General features: G+C 42.0%; 1 protein-coding gene across 11 annotated transcripts in view; it reads right to left on the bottom strand.

Annotated features, from left to right (window-relative positions):
• TENM2 (teneurin transmembrane protein 2) overlaps positions 1–17733 on the bottom strand; it is a 1556107-nt gene that overhangs the window by 225368 nt on the left and 1313006 nt on the right. For all 11 annotated transcript variants that reach the window (XM_019740878.2, XM_019740872.2, XM_019740888.2 and 8 more), the window contains one exon: positions 14014–14252. In XM_019740878.2, the coding sequence (XP_019596437.2) occupies positions 14014–14252 (239 nt within the window). The remainder of the gene's footprint in view (positions 1–14013; positions 14253–17733) is intronic.

The raw sequence follows: 17733 nt of genomic DNA, 5'->3' as shown, positions 1-17733 counted from the left end.
TATTTCTATTTCTGAGGCCTCACTACTCTTCATACTGAAGAGCCTTGTGCCTGTCACACATTTATTGAAGCTTATTACTCATCTAGGCAGCGGGGCCCAGTTAGTATTTGGAATTACATTTTAAATCGCAATTTTTCTATTATTTATTTTAGGATTCCAAGGCTACGGTGAAAGCATGTCAGTGTTACTCTTGATGCACTTTCAAAGGCATTAAAGCCCCAAATCAAAATTCTTTGCTACGCAGAGAACCTTTATGCATATGTGGAAAACTGTCAGTCAAGACACCACGGTGTCCCGCAGAACCTCCGAACTCTACCGCGATTCTGGTTCGGGGTGGAGATGTTCACTGTCCCCATGCAGCATTCCAGTAACCTTCCCTGGGCCACCCACTTTACGTCCCCCTCTCACACCATGCTCTGTGCTTTGGCTTTCGAAGATAAATGGATAGCCTCGTAGGGTGCCGGGAATGGGGCTACGAACAGATGGGCTAAAACTGTCGCCTCATCATCCAGTGGAAAAATAAGGGCTAGTTTAATTGAAGTCAGGATTTTCTGAACTGACCATGAAGCTTGAGTTTCCATTTATTCATTAGGCCAGTGGTGAGCATGTGGTTCTTTCTTCTATATAAAGCACTGGAAACTGTAATTCTCTTTAGCTATTCATCTGACTACAGTTAATCAAGGGAATGCCTTCCCATATTTTTTCTCTCTCTTGTACATGCTTGCTTTCTCTTGTGGTACTTAACTTTTTTTTTTTTTTTCCCTCCTCTGCACAAAAATAATTTTTTGCCATTAGGGTCTGCATGCCACTTGGCCTATCTCATGAATGGACATCAGCCAAATTTGATAGCATTTGCACAATATAAGAATCCTGTTTTTCTGAAATTCACACATAGTTAGTTTTCATGTCTGGGATCTCTGTCTGCATTTCCACCAAGAGAGAGTCCAGATGAGCCCTTCCAAGAAAACCCCTGGTTGTATATTCTTCTGGCTAAGTGACTTTTGAATGATGTGACAACAAGCTAAGTGCCCATCCAGTTCACTCTGAGTATCTTCCCAATTAGTTGGGTTTTGTGTTTGTTTGTTTTGTTTTGTTGTTTTGTGATAACTGTGGGAGACACAGGCATAGTAAAATTTGGGGTTGGGGTAAGGCAGCAGTAGGGTGTGACGAAGAAAGAATTACGAAGGGAAGGGCGTGGGCAAAATTAGCAAGGTACTCAGACATGCAATTATGAGAAGAGCTCTGGCTTGGCTTTCATGTGATCTATTTTTTTTTTTCTTCTTCTTCATGTTTTGACAGCATTCTCCCTGGGTGCGGTACACAGCCTGTTTAATAAATCCCTTAGTCATACAAACATGACAGACAATTCTTTTTCTTCCTTCGGGATAAATTTAGTCATAGATATTTCAGTTGGGTCCACTCTCCAATTTGCCTCTGACATTAAAACAAGCCATCAGTATTTCACTACAATACGGATCTCACTGCTGGGTCAGCTGACCTTTCCAAAAGGCTTAATTCTTGTCAGTTTTGAAGAGAAGAACAAAATACCATGCAATCAGCACCTAGCATCCTTATAAAAGAAATAGAGATATTTCCTCCCAGACAGGGCCGAGAGCATGAGTGCTTAGGCAGCACGTTCACCCCAATGACCTCCACCTACAGAGCTAAGGTGGAGGTGGGGAATGGGGGGAGGAGAGTTGGGGAAAAGATCGGCAGACCATTAACATTTTTGAAAGCCTGAAATTAAATTAACTGTAATGTATATATTTTCATTTTAAAAAGTTAAACTTGATGGAGCAAGATAAATCTGGACTTTCCCCCAGGATACTTAAAGGTGAAATGTGTAGAGGAGAGGAGGGGAAAGAAATGGTGACATCCCTATCTATGCAAATGCAAACAAATATTATGAAAGATTGAACTGGAAACAGGACCGGACGTTGGTTTCCTTAAAGTCAGACCAAATTGATCTGTCAAAACATTTCATTAAAATGTGCACATATTGGGCCAGCCCGGTGGCTCAGGCGGTTGGAGCTCCGTGCTCCTAACTCCAAAGGCTGCTGGTTTGATTCCCACATGGGCCAGTGGGCTCTCAACCACAAGGTTGCCGATTCCATTCCTCGACTCCTGCAAGGGATGGCGGGTTGCGCCCCCTGCAACTAAGATTGAACATGGCACCTGAGCTGCCGCTGAGCTCCCGGATGGCTCAGTTGGTTGGAGTACGTCCTCTCAACCACAAGGTTGCCGGTTAGACTCCCGCAAGGGATGGTGGGCTGTGCCCCCTGCAACTAACAATGGCAACTGGACCTGGAGCTGAGCTGTGCCCTCCACAATTAAGATTGAAAGGACAACAATTTGACTTGGAAAAAGCCCTGGAAGTACACACTGTTCCCCAATAAAGTCCTGTTCCCCTTCACCAATAAAATCTTAAAAAGAAAAAATGGTAGTAGTGGTGTGTGTGGGTACCATTTACACACGTGCCAAGTAGGGGGGCTGACCTCCCTTCCCGCCTCCTCAATGTACCACTTCCCTGCCCCCCCTGCCCCCCCCCCCACGAACACTTGGGTAAACTGAGTTCCGATCAGACTGGGAATATCCATGTCCTGTCCTAGACCAAGACTTGCCTGATTAGGAATTAGGAAACTTTCCTAAATGCTAGGAGTTCATAAATCCCTGAATTTGACTAGGAGCTAAAATTGTAGGGTAATCTCAAATATCACCACTGGACCTTCCTTTACTCTATGGAGTGATGCAAAAACTAAGGCAGAGAAGGGATCTGGTATAAAATGTTTCTCCTCCCTCATGTAGATTTTCGATCAAGATCGAAAGAAAGACTCTAGAGAATGCCTTTGCTTGATTAAAAAGCAAACACACTGGCTCCTTGGCATCGAGGGTCATTCCAAAGACAACACCTCTGAAGACAAAAAGTGATTTCTAACCCTCAGCTTTCAATGCTTTCCCGGGAACCGACACATACATTCATTCTTTCCATCTCTTACATCATTTTCAGTAGCAAAGATTGTAGCAGAACTACAGGGATATTAATTAGACACAACAGAAGATAAACCAACCTTAGTGAGAAATAATTTTATAGGAGGAGGTAGTTTTAGAGGCCCCCCCCTCCATTTACTCACTTTATTTGAAATATAGATTGATGCTCAACATTAGACACATTACTCTCATCTATTAGGCAAGAGCCTGCCGTGTCTATAAATTCAATTTCCTTTATCATGGTAGCTTTCTGGTTTATTTGGATAAATGTTGAGCTGTCCACTGTTATTTATCTACATTGGTCATGAGGGAACCCAAAGCTTAATGATGTAGGATGAGGTGGTGAAACAGCACCTCCAAGCAATTCTCAAGGATTGTTTTACATCTCGTTACCTTGGCTGGACTTAACGGGTTCAGGAAATTGTGCAGAAGATTATGTGTACTTTGGTATGCTGGGGTCATTTTTTTCCACCATACTTGTGTCTTCTAATTGTTCCATGTTTTATCCTGCTTGATATATGGCATTTCATAGTTTGTGCGGCTAGCTAATGTTTCTAAGGATTCTATTTACAGCTTTGTATGCCTTTTTCTTATTTCTCGTCTTAATTTATTCTTAGTATTTATTCTTCTTTCTTTGGCTCTTCACTCTTCATTGCTGTGGTCCCAAGAAGTATAAGCTCCTTGGTTTAGAAGCTTTACAGTTCTTAAAAGTACATTCAGGAGGGGATAATGTCTTTCATTTGACAAAACACAGATTGGATAAAAACAGACACGTAGCTTCTCAATTTCTTATTGTATAATGATTAGAACACTCCACATTTCTAAGGACAAAAAATTGACGGCTGACCATCGATTCATACCAATGAGTTAATAAAAAGCTCTTAAATATAAAAGGTTCTGTTTCCTGACAGATCTGGGAAAAATGGAAGCCAGACACCTTCTATCACAGTTATGTGAGACTGATCAACATCATGGCAAAGGTTGTTTGTTGCAAACATAACTTACCCAGGCACTCTGTGCTTTCCTATTAACTATACTATTTTATGGGGTTGTTTGTTAGACTCTAGGTCTAGGAAAAAATTTAAAGTAGAAATGTCCTAGATTCTGAGACTGGTCAGCAGATTCCAGCATAAAATGTGACTGGCCAATCACATATTTAAATACAATTTCTTGCCCATTGGAAAAAACCTAAAATTAATATGATAAATTCAATAAATTTTAAATTAGTAATATGTAAAATTAATATACAACGTTACAAGTTTTTTTTTTTGTATGGAGAAAAGAGTCTTTAACCCACAATTCTCTCGAGATTCAGGAAGTCTACAAATCTTATTAAAGGAAAGTTTAAACACATGTATTTTAACTTAGCTAATGCCCAGAAGTCTGTGTTTGTAAAATTTGGGCCATGAAGTAGCCTTAAAACCAGTTTTGAAAAATGCATTTAATTCAAAGGCACACTGAACTTTCTTGAAAGATGTCACCTTGTTTATCATGGCCTGAAGAACAGTGCATTTGACACACTGCCACCCACCTTTCCCTGTGGAACATAAGCAAGTCTAATGCAAACTTCATTAATGTGTCTCTAAAATGCTCACAGTGTAATATAAGTAAGGAAACTCATAGAATTGCATCATGACTGTGAAGGCAAAAGCAAGGTAATATGCCTTTCTTTTATAAAGATCAGAGTCCCTAGAGGAAGACCTAACATGTTTGCACAAATCTTCTCACAAATGACCTAACTCCACTGAAAACCCATCCCAAGGGAAGGGCCTTCCCTAATAGCTGTGAGGAAAGTCATGATGAAAGAAATGCAGACTGGAGGCAAAGCTGATCTTCCCTTCGCATCCCTAGCTTTAGTTTTTAGGAAACAAAAGCCTTTCAAAGATGATACATATTACGTATCTTATCAATTCCTTTCTCTTTCCAAGAACGAAGGACAATATTTTCTTTGGCAAAGCTCTTTTCTTATCAACATGAAGCTGAGTATTGTTATACTTTCTGACACATTCTAATATTTACATACTTATTTAAGGCTAGAAGTTGAAAATATTACAAATGAAATTAGTGGGACATGCAATGCATTATCTTCTTTTATATGGTAATATTAAATATGTTAATATAGTTGATGGACCATTTGCTTTCCTAATGCAGAGGATCTGATTATGAGACATCAATTTAATAAATGATTTATTTGATGAGAAAAGGGCTCAGGCAAAAATTCTGGATATCTATTCTTAACACCCAAAATATGAATTTTCTATAAAGGAGTTTTCAATGAAGGACACAATAAGTCTGGTTTAAGGTGACCTTAAGAGAAATACGAATGTTTGAAAAGTTCGTTTTTAGGTCAAGTTTCTGTTGTGTGAGGCTACAAAGCTAAGCCGGGTACCGCAGAACACAAAAGATTCTGTATGGCTTGTGTACACAGACCTAATTCACCATATAATAGTTCCTTTCTCTACTTGGTGCCTTGTAGCAATTGCTTTCACTTCTTAGCACATCCTCATTTACAGAGAAGCAGCCAACAGACTTTCAGATTTATGCCATTATTTGCTTCTTCACCTTGAACTCCAACTAAATCCTGCTACACTTTTGTAATGTGAGTGCCAAATGGTGGCCGTATGCCAGACACAAACACTTCCCAGTTTCACTCAGCTAGCTCTCTCGATTTCAGGGAAGCACAGATTCCTGCTAGAGGGCTTAAATGTGGTGCTTACACAGCCCCCCTAACTGTTCCTTTGCCTAAATGCTTTCTAACTTGGAAATGCAATCTGGGAACAGAGGCAATTACAACATCAGGGAACCGGAAACTTCCCTTTACATGAGGGGAACAAGTGAAACTAGGGGTCAGGGATTCTGGGTACTTAATAATGCCATCTACACACGGTCCAACTCAGCCCTAACCCTAATCAGCATTCATTAGTTCAACAAATATTTAGTGACTGCTTACAAGGTGCTAGGCACTGTTCTGGGGAATACAACGACCCAAGAACCTGGTTTATGCTTCTCACTGAACCTGGCCTAGGAGTGTGATAGCCAATACTATAATCACAGTAACTCCAGTTAGTTGAGCTTCCATAGCGTGTGAAAAATACTATAAAGAGAGCCACTTTAAAACGGAACCTGAGCTGCTATCCAACAGGAACCGCCCTGTACGTCGTATGCCTCAAACCTTTGGAATGTTAACACAGGGCAGCATAACCTTTGGCCTAAAGCGATATTGTGCCCCAAAGAACTGTTTGCAAGGATACCAAGAAAGCACACATTAGGGCTACTGGACTGATGACTACTGGACTGAAAAACAGAAAACATTGTTTCAAATTAGTGTCACTATGTTAGCTTATCTACACCTTTAGAAATGTCTTCCTTCTATTGATGTAATTGTTCCCCATCCCTTTCTCATAAATACCATTGTCTTTGTCTCCTAATCAGACACTGTTTAGGTTTCTGCCTGAATCAGTGTTTCCTGAATGGCTATTCTTTTTTTTTTTTTTTTTAATCTCAAATAAATGCTTGCTGCCCCTCACTTTGGGCTTTTATTTTTTATGTTATCATGTGCCACGTACCACCATATCTGATTGACACGAAGACTTGGATTTTTTCACATTTTCACATCTCTGAAATCAGAATGCACCTTTAATTGGTGTTACCATGTTTGCCTGAAAATAAGACCTAGCCAGACAATCAGCTCTGATGCGTCTTTTGGAGCAAAAATTAATATAAGTCCCGGTATTATATTATATTATACTATATTAATTATATTATATTAATGCTATACTATATTATAAAGACCCAGTCTTATTTTACTGTAAATTTTACTTATAGTAAAATAAGACCGGGTCTTATATTAATTTTTGCTCTAAAAGATGCATTGGAACTTATTGTCTGGCTAGGTCTTATTTTCAGGGAAACAGGGTATTACAACTGAGACCAGTGTGACTGTGGATCCATCTATTCACATGATTGTACATCAATCCAAGTGGTTTATGTCTACCTCTTTCCTAAAATACAAAATAAAAATTGTAAGTACTAAGAAATCATGCCATATTTTAATCGGTAACCTTTTCTCCCCTTGGGGATGCACACAATAATGACACTTCCCATATACGACGACATATTGGATTTGAAGAAAAGTTGTATCCATGTATCATTTCAGTGAATGCTTGAACCATCTTTACAAGGTAGAAATTTCCCCCATTTTTTTTGGATGGGAAAACTTAGATGCAGGGAGATTAAACAGCAAGCCGACAGTCACATGGCTTTTAAGTACACATCTCAGAATTTGAACCTCTCTGACACTAAAGTCCATGCATGTGCTTCCCAACACATCAAGCTGCTTTTCTAATCACCACAGCAGGGCAAGCACTGCTGCAATTTTGTTATAGGTGAAACACAGAACAATACTTATTTACAGTACATTCAAAGTTGTACCCCAAATCCTAACTCATGAAACAAGTACAAATAAATGAACAAATGAAAGACTTAGGAAATGGGGATCTGTGGACTTGGTGACCACCTTAAGTGATCCAGTTAAATAAACAGAGTGTGTGGAGAGGGAGACAATAAATGTCACGGCATCGCCTTGCTGCTTCTGGACTGATGAGTGCTAGAGGGAGAACTGACACAGAGAAAGTCCAGGAGAGGCCTGCCTGCTGATTCAAGGGCAACACAGGTGGTGAACACTCTGCACTCATTCATCAGGCACAATCGTGGCTGGCAGATGACACCAGTCCCTGCTTCCTTACTGTGGTCCTGGAGGAACTTGGAGTGGTATCCATTATACTCACCCTCGCCTGGTGTTTGCATTGAGATGCTCTACAAAGTCAGGACCAAAAGCTGCTTCCTCATTGCTACCCACTGAGTTTGCCCAGAAGGTGGGAAAGCCGACTACCTTGCTATCCGACAGACGTCTCAGACAGAAAAGCTCAGCTCAGGAGAGGAACTCATCTTTTCTGAATGTCAAATAGGAGATACAAATGTTGCCATATGGCCGCTAGGTGATGGAGACCTACCTAATAACTCACTTTCTGGAAATCGACAGACCCTTTGAAATCAGGGATACAATTATGAAATGGCAGTCCCACTGCCAAACACTCAGCAGTGGGTAAGCACTGACAGGACTTCATTATCTGGTTAAGAGCACATTAGCATATCTATTAGCTGAAAACTCTGTCACTAACATCCCAACAGGTAACATGACTGGCCCCCTGACTTACTTGTGGGCCGTTCTCATTGTTTTGTGTGTAGCTAACTACAGGGTTTGATCATTCGGGTTCAGAGAGTTGGGTGGAAATGTTATTTGCCAGACTGTTCAGATGTAATCATCAGAATTTTGCCCTTTAGAGAATGGGAGGTAAACATATGATTTGGGATTCATATGGGAGGGAGAGGGTTAGAGTCTCTCTGAATAGTCAATGAGCATTGAGTGACTTTGAGAGGGGACCAATATTTCTCCGAGGCTGAGTCCTCACAGAAAGTGCCAGGTACGTGCACTGTTCTTTGCATTTCCTGCCACTTTCTTTATGTTTTCCCCCAACCTGCTCTGTTCAGTGAGATGGGAATACACAAAATGGCAGCTGAGAATGCAGGATTCATCAGTGTGAGTCTCAACATATCAATTTTCAAGTGTAGCAACTTTAAACACATTGTAGGCTTTTGCTTTCCATAGAATAAATCTCTCATTGTTTTCAAAAGAAACTGAAAGCACCCCAAATTACCCCACTTTTAACATCCTGACATGTTGATGGCCCGCGTTCTTCCCAGATCGAAATAAGAGTGGCAGAAGGCAGAGAGCTGAGCAGCTGACTTAAAACATACTATTTCATATTTGGCAGGAATTACTGTAGTTAAAAAAGACAAGGTGACTTTCTAATATATATGTATTTTAGTTTGGCAGAGATCTGAAGAGCTAACAGCTAACTTAGGATGACATACATGCTCTTATCTTTCTCTCTGTCCTCACCTCCCCTTCCCAACCATGCAAGAAATTTTTGACAGACACTCAATGTCCATTACATATAGTTTTTAACTTGGGGCGATAGGCTGAGTCCAGTGGCATACTGAACTAGTGCGTTGACTCTCACCTTAGAATTTCTAGGATTATCTGGATTTAAATAGCAAAGTCATACCCAACAAGCATCTTTCCTCCTTGACGTGAGGTAGCTGTGTAAAAACTCTGGTGCATTTTAAGGAAACTAGATCTAACCACCATTAACCTAGGACCAGAAAGCGATGATGTCATTCAATGGCTCAGCACTGTCACCACCTGCTGGGAACCTTCAGCAAAGAAGGCATCAGGCCCCGAGGAATTGTTAAAAACAGGCAATGGTTTTGCAGAGGAACCTGCAGTGACTGAAGATTGAGGACTAGTGAGAATGTGGCAAAATTGCTAGGCAGTTCCACTCCATCCATGAGTTGCAGCACTGTTTAAAGCAGTCTGTTCAGATGGAAATTTTGATCCTACAGACTATTTTTAACTAAAGGGGAAAGCGGCTTGCTTTATCTGGTTTGAAGTTTGGGTCAGAAAGTCAGATGTAATTATTCACCATGAAAGGGGATAGCGGTGTCAGAAAATGTCCATCACTGCTCTGTGTATAATGGACAGGTGGTTGTATCTTTAGCTAGTTTGAAAACCATATATATATATATATTTCCACCTTTATACACATACACACACACACACACACACACAAAGGTGGAAACACTCTGAAAAGGTAATTTTAGGAAAAGAACAGTAATATAATCAGACAAGGGTTGGCAAACTGTAGCCTGGGGGCCAAATCCAGTCTGTCACCTGCTTTTTTGTTGTTGTTGTTGTTGTTGTTGTTGTGTGTGTGTGTGTGTGTGTGTTTAACAGCACATGAGCTAAGGATAAGCTTCACATTTTAAATCTGGTTAAAAAAAACCCCAAAAGGACAGTATTGCATGACACATGAAAAGTACATAAAATTCAAATTTCAGTGTCCATAATTAAAGTCTTCTGGAACACAATTATGCCCATTTGTTTACAAATCTCTATGGCTGCTTTTGCTTTACAAGGATTGGTTGTGACACAGACTGCATGGCCCACAAAACCCAAAACATGTACTATCTGGCTTTTGACAGAAAAAGTGTGCTGACCGCTGTAAGAGAAGGTATTTGGGAAAGCAGGTCAGGAGCTGAGGAGGGGATAGGGTTTCTGTCCACTGTGTTAGAAGATGATTCAGGGAGGAGAGAAACCAATTACCCTCCCTTCCTAATGAGGACAGAATTAGAAAAGGTGAACTCATGCTGCAAAAAGGACCATTTGGGTTTCACATAGTATTTGGAAAATGTGGCTAACTGCAATCTGTAGTAGGAGAGAATAGCCAAGGCAAAGATGCTAGACTACAAATCAGGAGATCCAGGGCCTAGTCTTAGCTCTGCAACTAACTAGCCAGAAGACTTTGGATTTTCTGGGCCTCAGCATCAATTCTTGTCAAGTGATTGTAATCTGCCAATTTTATTTTCTGCTACAGTGTATGTTGTGGGCTGGGGGTATGGCTCAAATTTAATAATTATATAAACATGCTTTCAATGCAAAAGCTTACAGTTCAAATAGAAGTTTCTAATCCATTATTGTTATGTACACGATGAAGATAAAAACACAATGTAGCTGGCAAAAAGCAAGTGAGAAACTCTACGACCGTGATATGATTCAGAACCTTAGGGATCTAGGGGGATGTCTGGTGTTGCAGGCAATGAAAGTCCTTGAGCTGCCCCAGGATGTAAGGCGACTTCTTAAGAGGGAAGCTCTCTTGCATTTGTTTCACAGCCAAATTCTCCTAAACCAGTTTTCCCAAGGAACCATCTGGGCCAGGGGCCGAATGATGCCAAAAATGGTCCCCTAATGGTTCACGAAGCTTCTTAGAGGCATTTCTCCCAGGATATTTTTACATGGGGAGAACTTGGCATAGGAAGAATCTGATGGAAGAGTATATCATAAAAGGCTGTGGACCCCAGCTGTGTGAGTAGGACCTGGTGGGTCTTCCCAGAGTTGGCAAAGGCCTGCTTCTCTGAGTTTGCAAGAGACACACTTTGACACTGCTTTGACACTGACACACATGCTGGGTCTATGGAAGAGCTTGATGTGGGGCCGAACTGTTCCAGGTTACTGATTTGTGGAAAGTGTCCTCTCGATGGGTTTTCAACATGCACGGAAGATAATTTGATCTATTTGTCACCGTTCTGGCAGGCCTGGACCCAGCGCCTGTCCATAAACATCCTAGGGTTGATGTTTCAGTTTGAAGACCTGTCACATAGGAAACAGAATGGGCTCAGGTCTTAAACACTGCAGTCTCCTTAACAGGAGGGCTTTGGTTTTTATCTTGCCCTTTGGTCCTACCCTGATGGCTTGTTTCTACATAAGCACAACCAATCGTTGCTCCCCAAAGCACTTTTCTCTGTGTTTGCAATGCACTGTTGATGCCCCTGCAGCTCTGTAATTAATAATATACTGCTTTTCATCTTCAAAGTGATTTATACGCATTAATTAATCCTCACCATACTTCAGAGTTTCTGCACATAAATAACCATCATGCTCCCATGCTTTACTTAGGAAACAGAGACTCAGAAGGAAAACACTTTGTCAAGACTATGGAGAAAGGGATCACAGGGGTCAAGGTCAGCACTCAAGATCTTGACCCGTCGCCACGCTTGCAGACCTGTCATGACCTTTGGAGAGTAGCCGAGAGTAGCCTTATAGCTCTGTGCTCACTGCCATTACTGCTGTAAATTAGCTCATTCCATCACGCATTTTGAGTCATAAACTATTCTTCAATACTCCAGGGTCAAAGCATAATCTTACCTAAAGCATACATAATAGGAAATGATGGATTATAATCTAATAAACCATCCTAAGATGCTCAGGTCCAGCTTCCAGCAGCCTCCAGACTGAGGATAAATATGTTTCCTAATCCATCATTTACAAAGTTACACGCCCGATTAAAACGTTAAACTCTCACTATACTGTTTCCCATTTATATGAGCGCCCTACAAAAAGCTATTCTATTTTAACTATCAAGCTCAATAAATCAGGCAGTAGCCATCTATCTCTCTCCTGCAGTGGAACAGGAGGTACTCTGGGGAAGGTATTGGCAGAGGCTGGCAGTGCCTCAATTTCTATATCTGGGCTTCCATGGTGCCCACTGGCCCAGCAGAACATTAAGCCTGAGAATTAAGCTCATGGACCCTTTCTGAAGTTTCTGACACAAAGCCAAACCATGCAAAGACCCAGACGGCAACCCAAGGCAATTCAATTTGCTTCTACTGGGCCCCCCTGAACAACGATCTGGGGAGGCCCACAAAACTACACTTGATGACACAAGAAATTCTACTCAACTGATTGAGGGTGCAACAGAATCCCTTCCCCCACCCTCAAGTCAACGCATTACTCCATCCTTCAAGAGGTAAGTGAGAAGCAGACACAGCTTTAACTCAGGGGTGCGTGGGTGTCAGACCTTAGTCCCCATGTAGAGCTGGGGTTTAGAGCACAAGGGTGTTTGCATGCAAAGTCCCAGGTAAACATGGTGCCTTCCTCTGGAGTGTCAAATTGCTCACTTTTGGAGGGCATTCCTGAGAGACGCAACTGGTAACAGATGTGAACTTCTTTTTTCATATGAAAAGGAGCACAGCAATATCATGGGAAAGAGTGAAAATGTCCCATCAGCTTTTGGCTAGTAATGGTCTGCCTTGGGCAGGGCTGCAGATCTCTGGGGGAGCATGGTCACCCTCCCTTGCCATAGGGCCAGCTTGGATAGAACGGTCTGGGAACTCGGGGACCAGTCCTTCTCTGGCAGTTACCACGCTGGCCACCTGAGGTTGAAGGGAATGTGCGAGCCCCCACTCCTGAGGGAGAAGGGAGGCCTTATGTTAGGAGAAGGGGCAACGCCAGAATATCAGGGTTGTCTTTTTTTTTTTTTCTTATATGGGAGGGGTTTCAACATAAGTGTTCAGCACTGTTCTGGAGTTGGCCTCTTTTTGCTGGTGTTTTATAGGTTTGCTTTGCAACATGGCACAGACAAACTGGGGAAGCCTAGCACAGCTACCCTGAAACCACGCCAGAACCATCAAGTGTTTCAAATAAACTTGAACAAATGTCACTGTGGCCTCTGTCTGGGCCAGGAGATCTGCCATTGGCAAGCCCAGCTGACAGAGCAGCAGCCCTGGGGCTCTTGGTTGGAGCCAGGAGCTGAGAACAGGTTTTGTGTCCAGCTCAGGATGCTCACATACGTGTGGCACCCGGCCCCTAAGCTCTGGGCATTTGCTGCGCTCCACAGTTGGGCTGCACCCCACGGATGCAAACCAGCATCCTTGGCATGAGAAGAATGAACTCCCAGCAATGTCACCAGTCTGCTAAGTCAAATCCTGAGTTCCCAGAAGTACAGCTGGCTGGGGAGGTGGACCTGATTCAGACTCAGTGACATGTGGTGAGATTCGAGTTAAGGCTGAAGGGACAGAGGCAAAGAGGGGATGTGTGTGGACCAGCTCTGCTGTGTCTGGGGGACTTGATTCGGTACAAAAGCTGGCTGGACGCTCAGGGTTCTCAATCCTGGTTCTGTTCCACAGCTCGGAAAATCAGCTCGCTACTTTAGCTGTTTTTCAAATCAAGGCATTCCCAGGCATGCTGACCACTATTCTTCTTCTGTTTTGGCTGAAGTTCCCCAATGCACGTGAATTTCAGAGCACCGACCTGGGTGAAAGTTCAGGGATGGAACAGACTAGAAGGCTAGTCGGGGGGTGAGGGATGGGTTTTCAGGAACGGCAACTTTCAGCTTATCTCCAAGAAAGAATATAGTCACGATGCTTAATTTCACATCTGACAAATGTCATTTAGAATCACGAAGGAGAAACTCATCAGATCGAAATGGATTTCAGGAGGGACAAATCACTCCCATCCATCACGCATTTCGTCTTTCAGGAGCCAACAAGCAAACTGTCCAGACAACAGAGGGCCTCTCCCCCCACCTTCTCACAGCCAGGGGTGGCGAGCGGGCTGCCCTGACTTACCTATGAAATACGCCAGCAGGATGGCCAGGAGCAGGGCCGCGGCGATGGCGGACAGGGCGGCACATTTCCAGCTGCAGTATTTGGAGGGTTTCTTCAGCTTGAAGGCCTTCCTGGAGAAGGTATTCCGGGGCAGCAGGCGGGGTGGTGGCGTGTAAACGGTTCCTGAGGTCAATGGGTAGCCTGGAGAAGAGCTGCTGAACAGGGGTGTGCTTCCAGAGGAGGTCTTAAAGAGAAAGTGCCTGCCGGGAGAAGGGAAAGAACGAGATTGACATGGGTGGCCCAAGAGGAACACCCCACTGCTTTTTCTTTCACTCTGCTTCAGGGCAGTCCTAGCTAACTACCCTCCCCTACCTGTCACGCACGAAGGGGCGAACATTACATGTGATGGTGGCATCAATTAATTCCACAAACCCGTATCACTATATGTTTTCACATACACATCCCAATTTTGATTCTCCACAGGAATCCTGCAAAGTATTCAAGGCAAATGCGAAAACTGACTTACTGCTCGTTACTCAGAGAGGACTGTGCTGCTGCATGAGAACTTACTATTTAAAGGCACTTGAAATATATTGTCATGACTACTTCCAAACTAAATATTATAAGATCTCTATTTAAGATGCGAGAAATCAGGCTTGGATAACTCAAGCAACTGTCCAACGATTTAAACCCGGAGGTCTCTCTTATGCTCAAGTCTGTGCTCTTATGTGTTACCCTAACCTGTCTCTCTTTGAACCTCCTTCCTGGTCTGTTTCCCGCCTCCATCCTGCTTCCGGTTCTGAGACCACCTCTTTAGGTCATGGGATCATGGCTCTTTCTTTGCAAACATCTTTGCCCTCGGTCGCTAGAGCTGTGGTGTGACAACGGGGTCATGGGGTCCACTGCTGACCCCTAATATAACCCTTCCCTGGAGATTTTCTTCAAGGACACTTCAAGGATCACCAATCCTCTGACAGAAGATTTTCTTTCTTATGTGTGCCATTTGTAAGACTTCAGATGTGACCTGTCTCACTTTATTTAAAATGACTTGTCTTCCAGGAAATACACACTAGCAGACCTTAAAGTATGTGTTAAGCAGAGTCTAGAGTCTGAGCAGCTGGGGACTGTGTCTTATTCTGTAACTTGTTTATCTTTATGTGCCCAGCACCCAACTCAATGTTTAGCATGCAGGGGAGACTTTAGTGAAAGAGTGAGTGAGTCAGGGGATGAATGACTGAAACTCCCTCATTATTTTGTGATTTATACACAGCTTCAGTTCTAAGATTCCAATATGTTATATAGGTATTTCCTTCTCTCCCAGTCTCCAGTAGGTGCAACCATATTTATGGATCACACGCTACGTGTCACAACAACGCTAAATGTTTTCCTTGCAACTAAACCTCACATAATGGTAGGTACCATTATTTCCACAGGTTTGTAGATGAGCAAGTGAAAGCTTGGAGTCAGCAAGCGGGGTCACTAAGGCTCAAACGCCAATCTGCCTGACTCTAAAAGCTCCAATTGGACCTACTGCACCACACTGCCCCCTGCATATTGGGGTTAGCGGGTTTTCCCAGCAGGGTTCTGAGGCCAGACTGCTGTCATTACAAATATTTGTATCTTGGCTGCTTCCAGACAAAAACCTTGAAAGTATTTTAATCTTTGACAGAGATCAAATGAGCCTGATATGACTAACAGTCATGTCAGAAAATGAGTATCTGATTAGTGAATTATTTAACATGGTTAACATTAAAATAAACAACTGGTATTTAAACTTTATTTGTACTGTAAGTGTATTCGATGACCTGAATAAAGCCAAGAGGCTTGATTCTATAAATAAGTCTTTGTATTCTTTGTCTAATAGCTCTCTTTGAATGCTCCAGATTAAAAGAGTCTTTTGGAAGAAGAAGCAGTAGGCATAGTGTTTAAAGGCAGAGTTTTGGAGCAAGATACACAAGGACTGGAGCCCTGGCAGTGCCATTTCTGGACAAATAAGCCCATGGAAATTTCCTAACGCTGCTCTGGAGAGTCTGTCTCCTCACCTGTAAAATGGAGGTAAGAACAGCACAGGTCGCCATGAGGATTACATTAGACGATGCAGGAAAAGCACTTAACCAAGGGTGTGTCTCAGAGTAAGTGCTTCATGCATCACAAGTAACATTTATGATTAACTCCTCAGAGCAACAGAAGGAGCCTGCACCATGAGTTTTAATTTAAAGCTTGACAAATGTCAAACAAACACCTGAAGAGTTCTCCAAATCACTAAATAATAGTTCACTGCCTTATAATTAAGCTAGAACATATGCACACCAGAAAGCCAGGGTGATGGGAAAACTGTGGGACTGGATTTAAAACTACTTCAAATATTCAATAAATGGTGCTGGGAAAACTGGATAGACACATGCAAAAAAATGAAGCTGGACCACCTCCTTACACCATATACAAAAATAAATTCAAAATGGCTTAAAGACTTAAATGTAAGATCTGAAACCATAAAATTCCTAGAAGAAAATACAGGAAGAAACTTCACAGACATTACCCAGAATAAGATTTTTACTGATATACCCCCTTGCTCAAGGGAAGTAAGAGAAAAAATAAACATGTGGGATCATCAAACTAAAAAGTTTTTTCACAGCAAAGGAAACCATCAATAAAACAAAAAGGGATCCTACTGAATGGGAAAAGATATTTGCCAATGATATATCTGATAAGAGGTTAATATCACAAATTTATAAAAAACTCACTCAACTCAACTCCAAAAAAACAAACAACCCAATTAAAAAATGGGTAGAGGACATAAAGAGACATTTTTCTAAAAAGGACATACAGATGGCAAACAGACATATGAAAAAATGCTCAACCTCACTAACCATCAGAGAAATTCAAATGAAAACCACAATGAGATCCCACCTCGCTCTGGTCAAAATGGCTATCATCAATAAATCAACAAACAACAAGTGCTGGCGAGGATGTGGAGAAAAGGGAACACTTGTGCACTGTTGGTGGGAATGCAGATTGGTGCAGCCACTATGGAAAACAGTATGGAGGTATCTCAAAAATCTGAAAATGGAACTACCTTATGATCCAGCAATTCCACTCCTAGGTATCTATCCGGAGAAATCCAAAGCTCTAATTCAAAAATCTTTATGCACTCCTATGTTTATTGCAGCACTATACACAATAGCCAAGACATGGAAACAACCGAAATGCCCATTGATAGACAAATGGATTAAGAAACTGTGGTACACTTATACAATGGAGTATTACGTAGCCATAAAGAAGAAAGAAATCTTACCATTTGTAACAACGTGGATGGACCTAGAGAACATTATGGTAAGTGAAATAAGTCAGACAGAGAAAGACAAATACCATATGATCTCACTTATATGTGGAATCTAAAGAAAAGAATAAGTGAATGAACTAATCAGAACTAGTTTTGGAGACATAGAGGAAAAACTGAGGGTTGCTAGATGGGAGGGGGGTGGGGATAAGGGGGAAGGTGAGGGGATTAGAAAACAGTCGGTAACTATAAGATGGACACGGGGTTTTGAAAATTACTTTGGGGAATGTAATCAATAAGGTTGTAAAGATTTTGTAGGGTATCCGATGGACACTTGTCTCATTAGGGAGACCACCTCAGGGAAGATGTAGATGCCTGATCACTGCACTGTACACCTGAAGCTGAAGCTGAACAATAATGAATGTCAACTATAATTATATGTGTGTGTGTGTGTGTGTGTG

The sequence above is a fragment of the Rhinolophus sinicus genome, linkage group LG10 (assembly GCF_036562045.2).
Source record: "Rhinolophus sinicus isolate RSC01 linkage group LG10, ASM3656204v1, whole genome shotgun sequence".
NCBI lineage: Eukaryota > Metazoa > Chordata > Mammalia > Chiroptera > Rhinolophidae > Rhinolophus > Rhinolophus sinicus.
The sequence above is the reverse complement of the archived record's forward strand: the minus strand, read 5'-3'. Positions and strand labels throughout refer to the sequence as shown.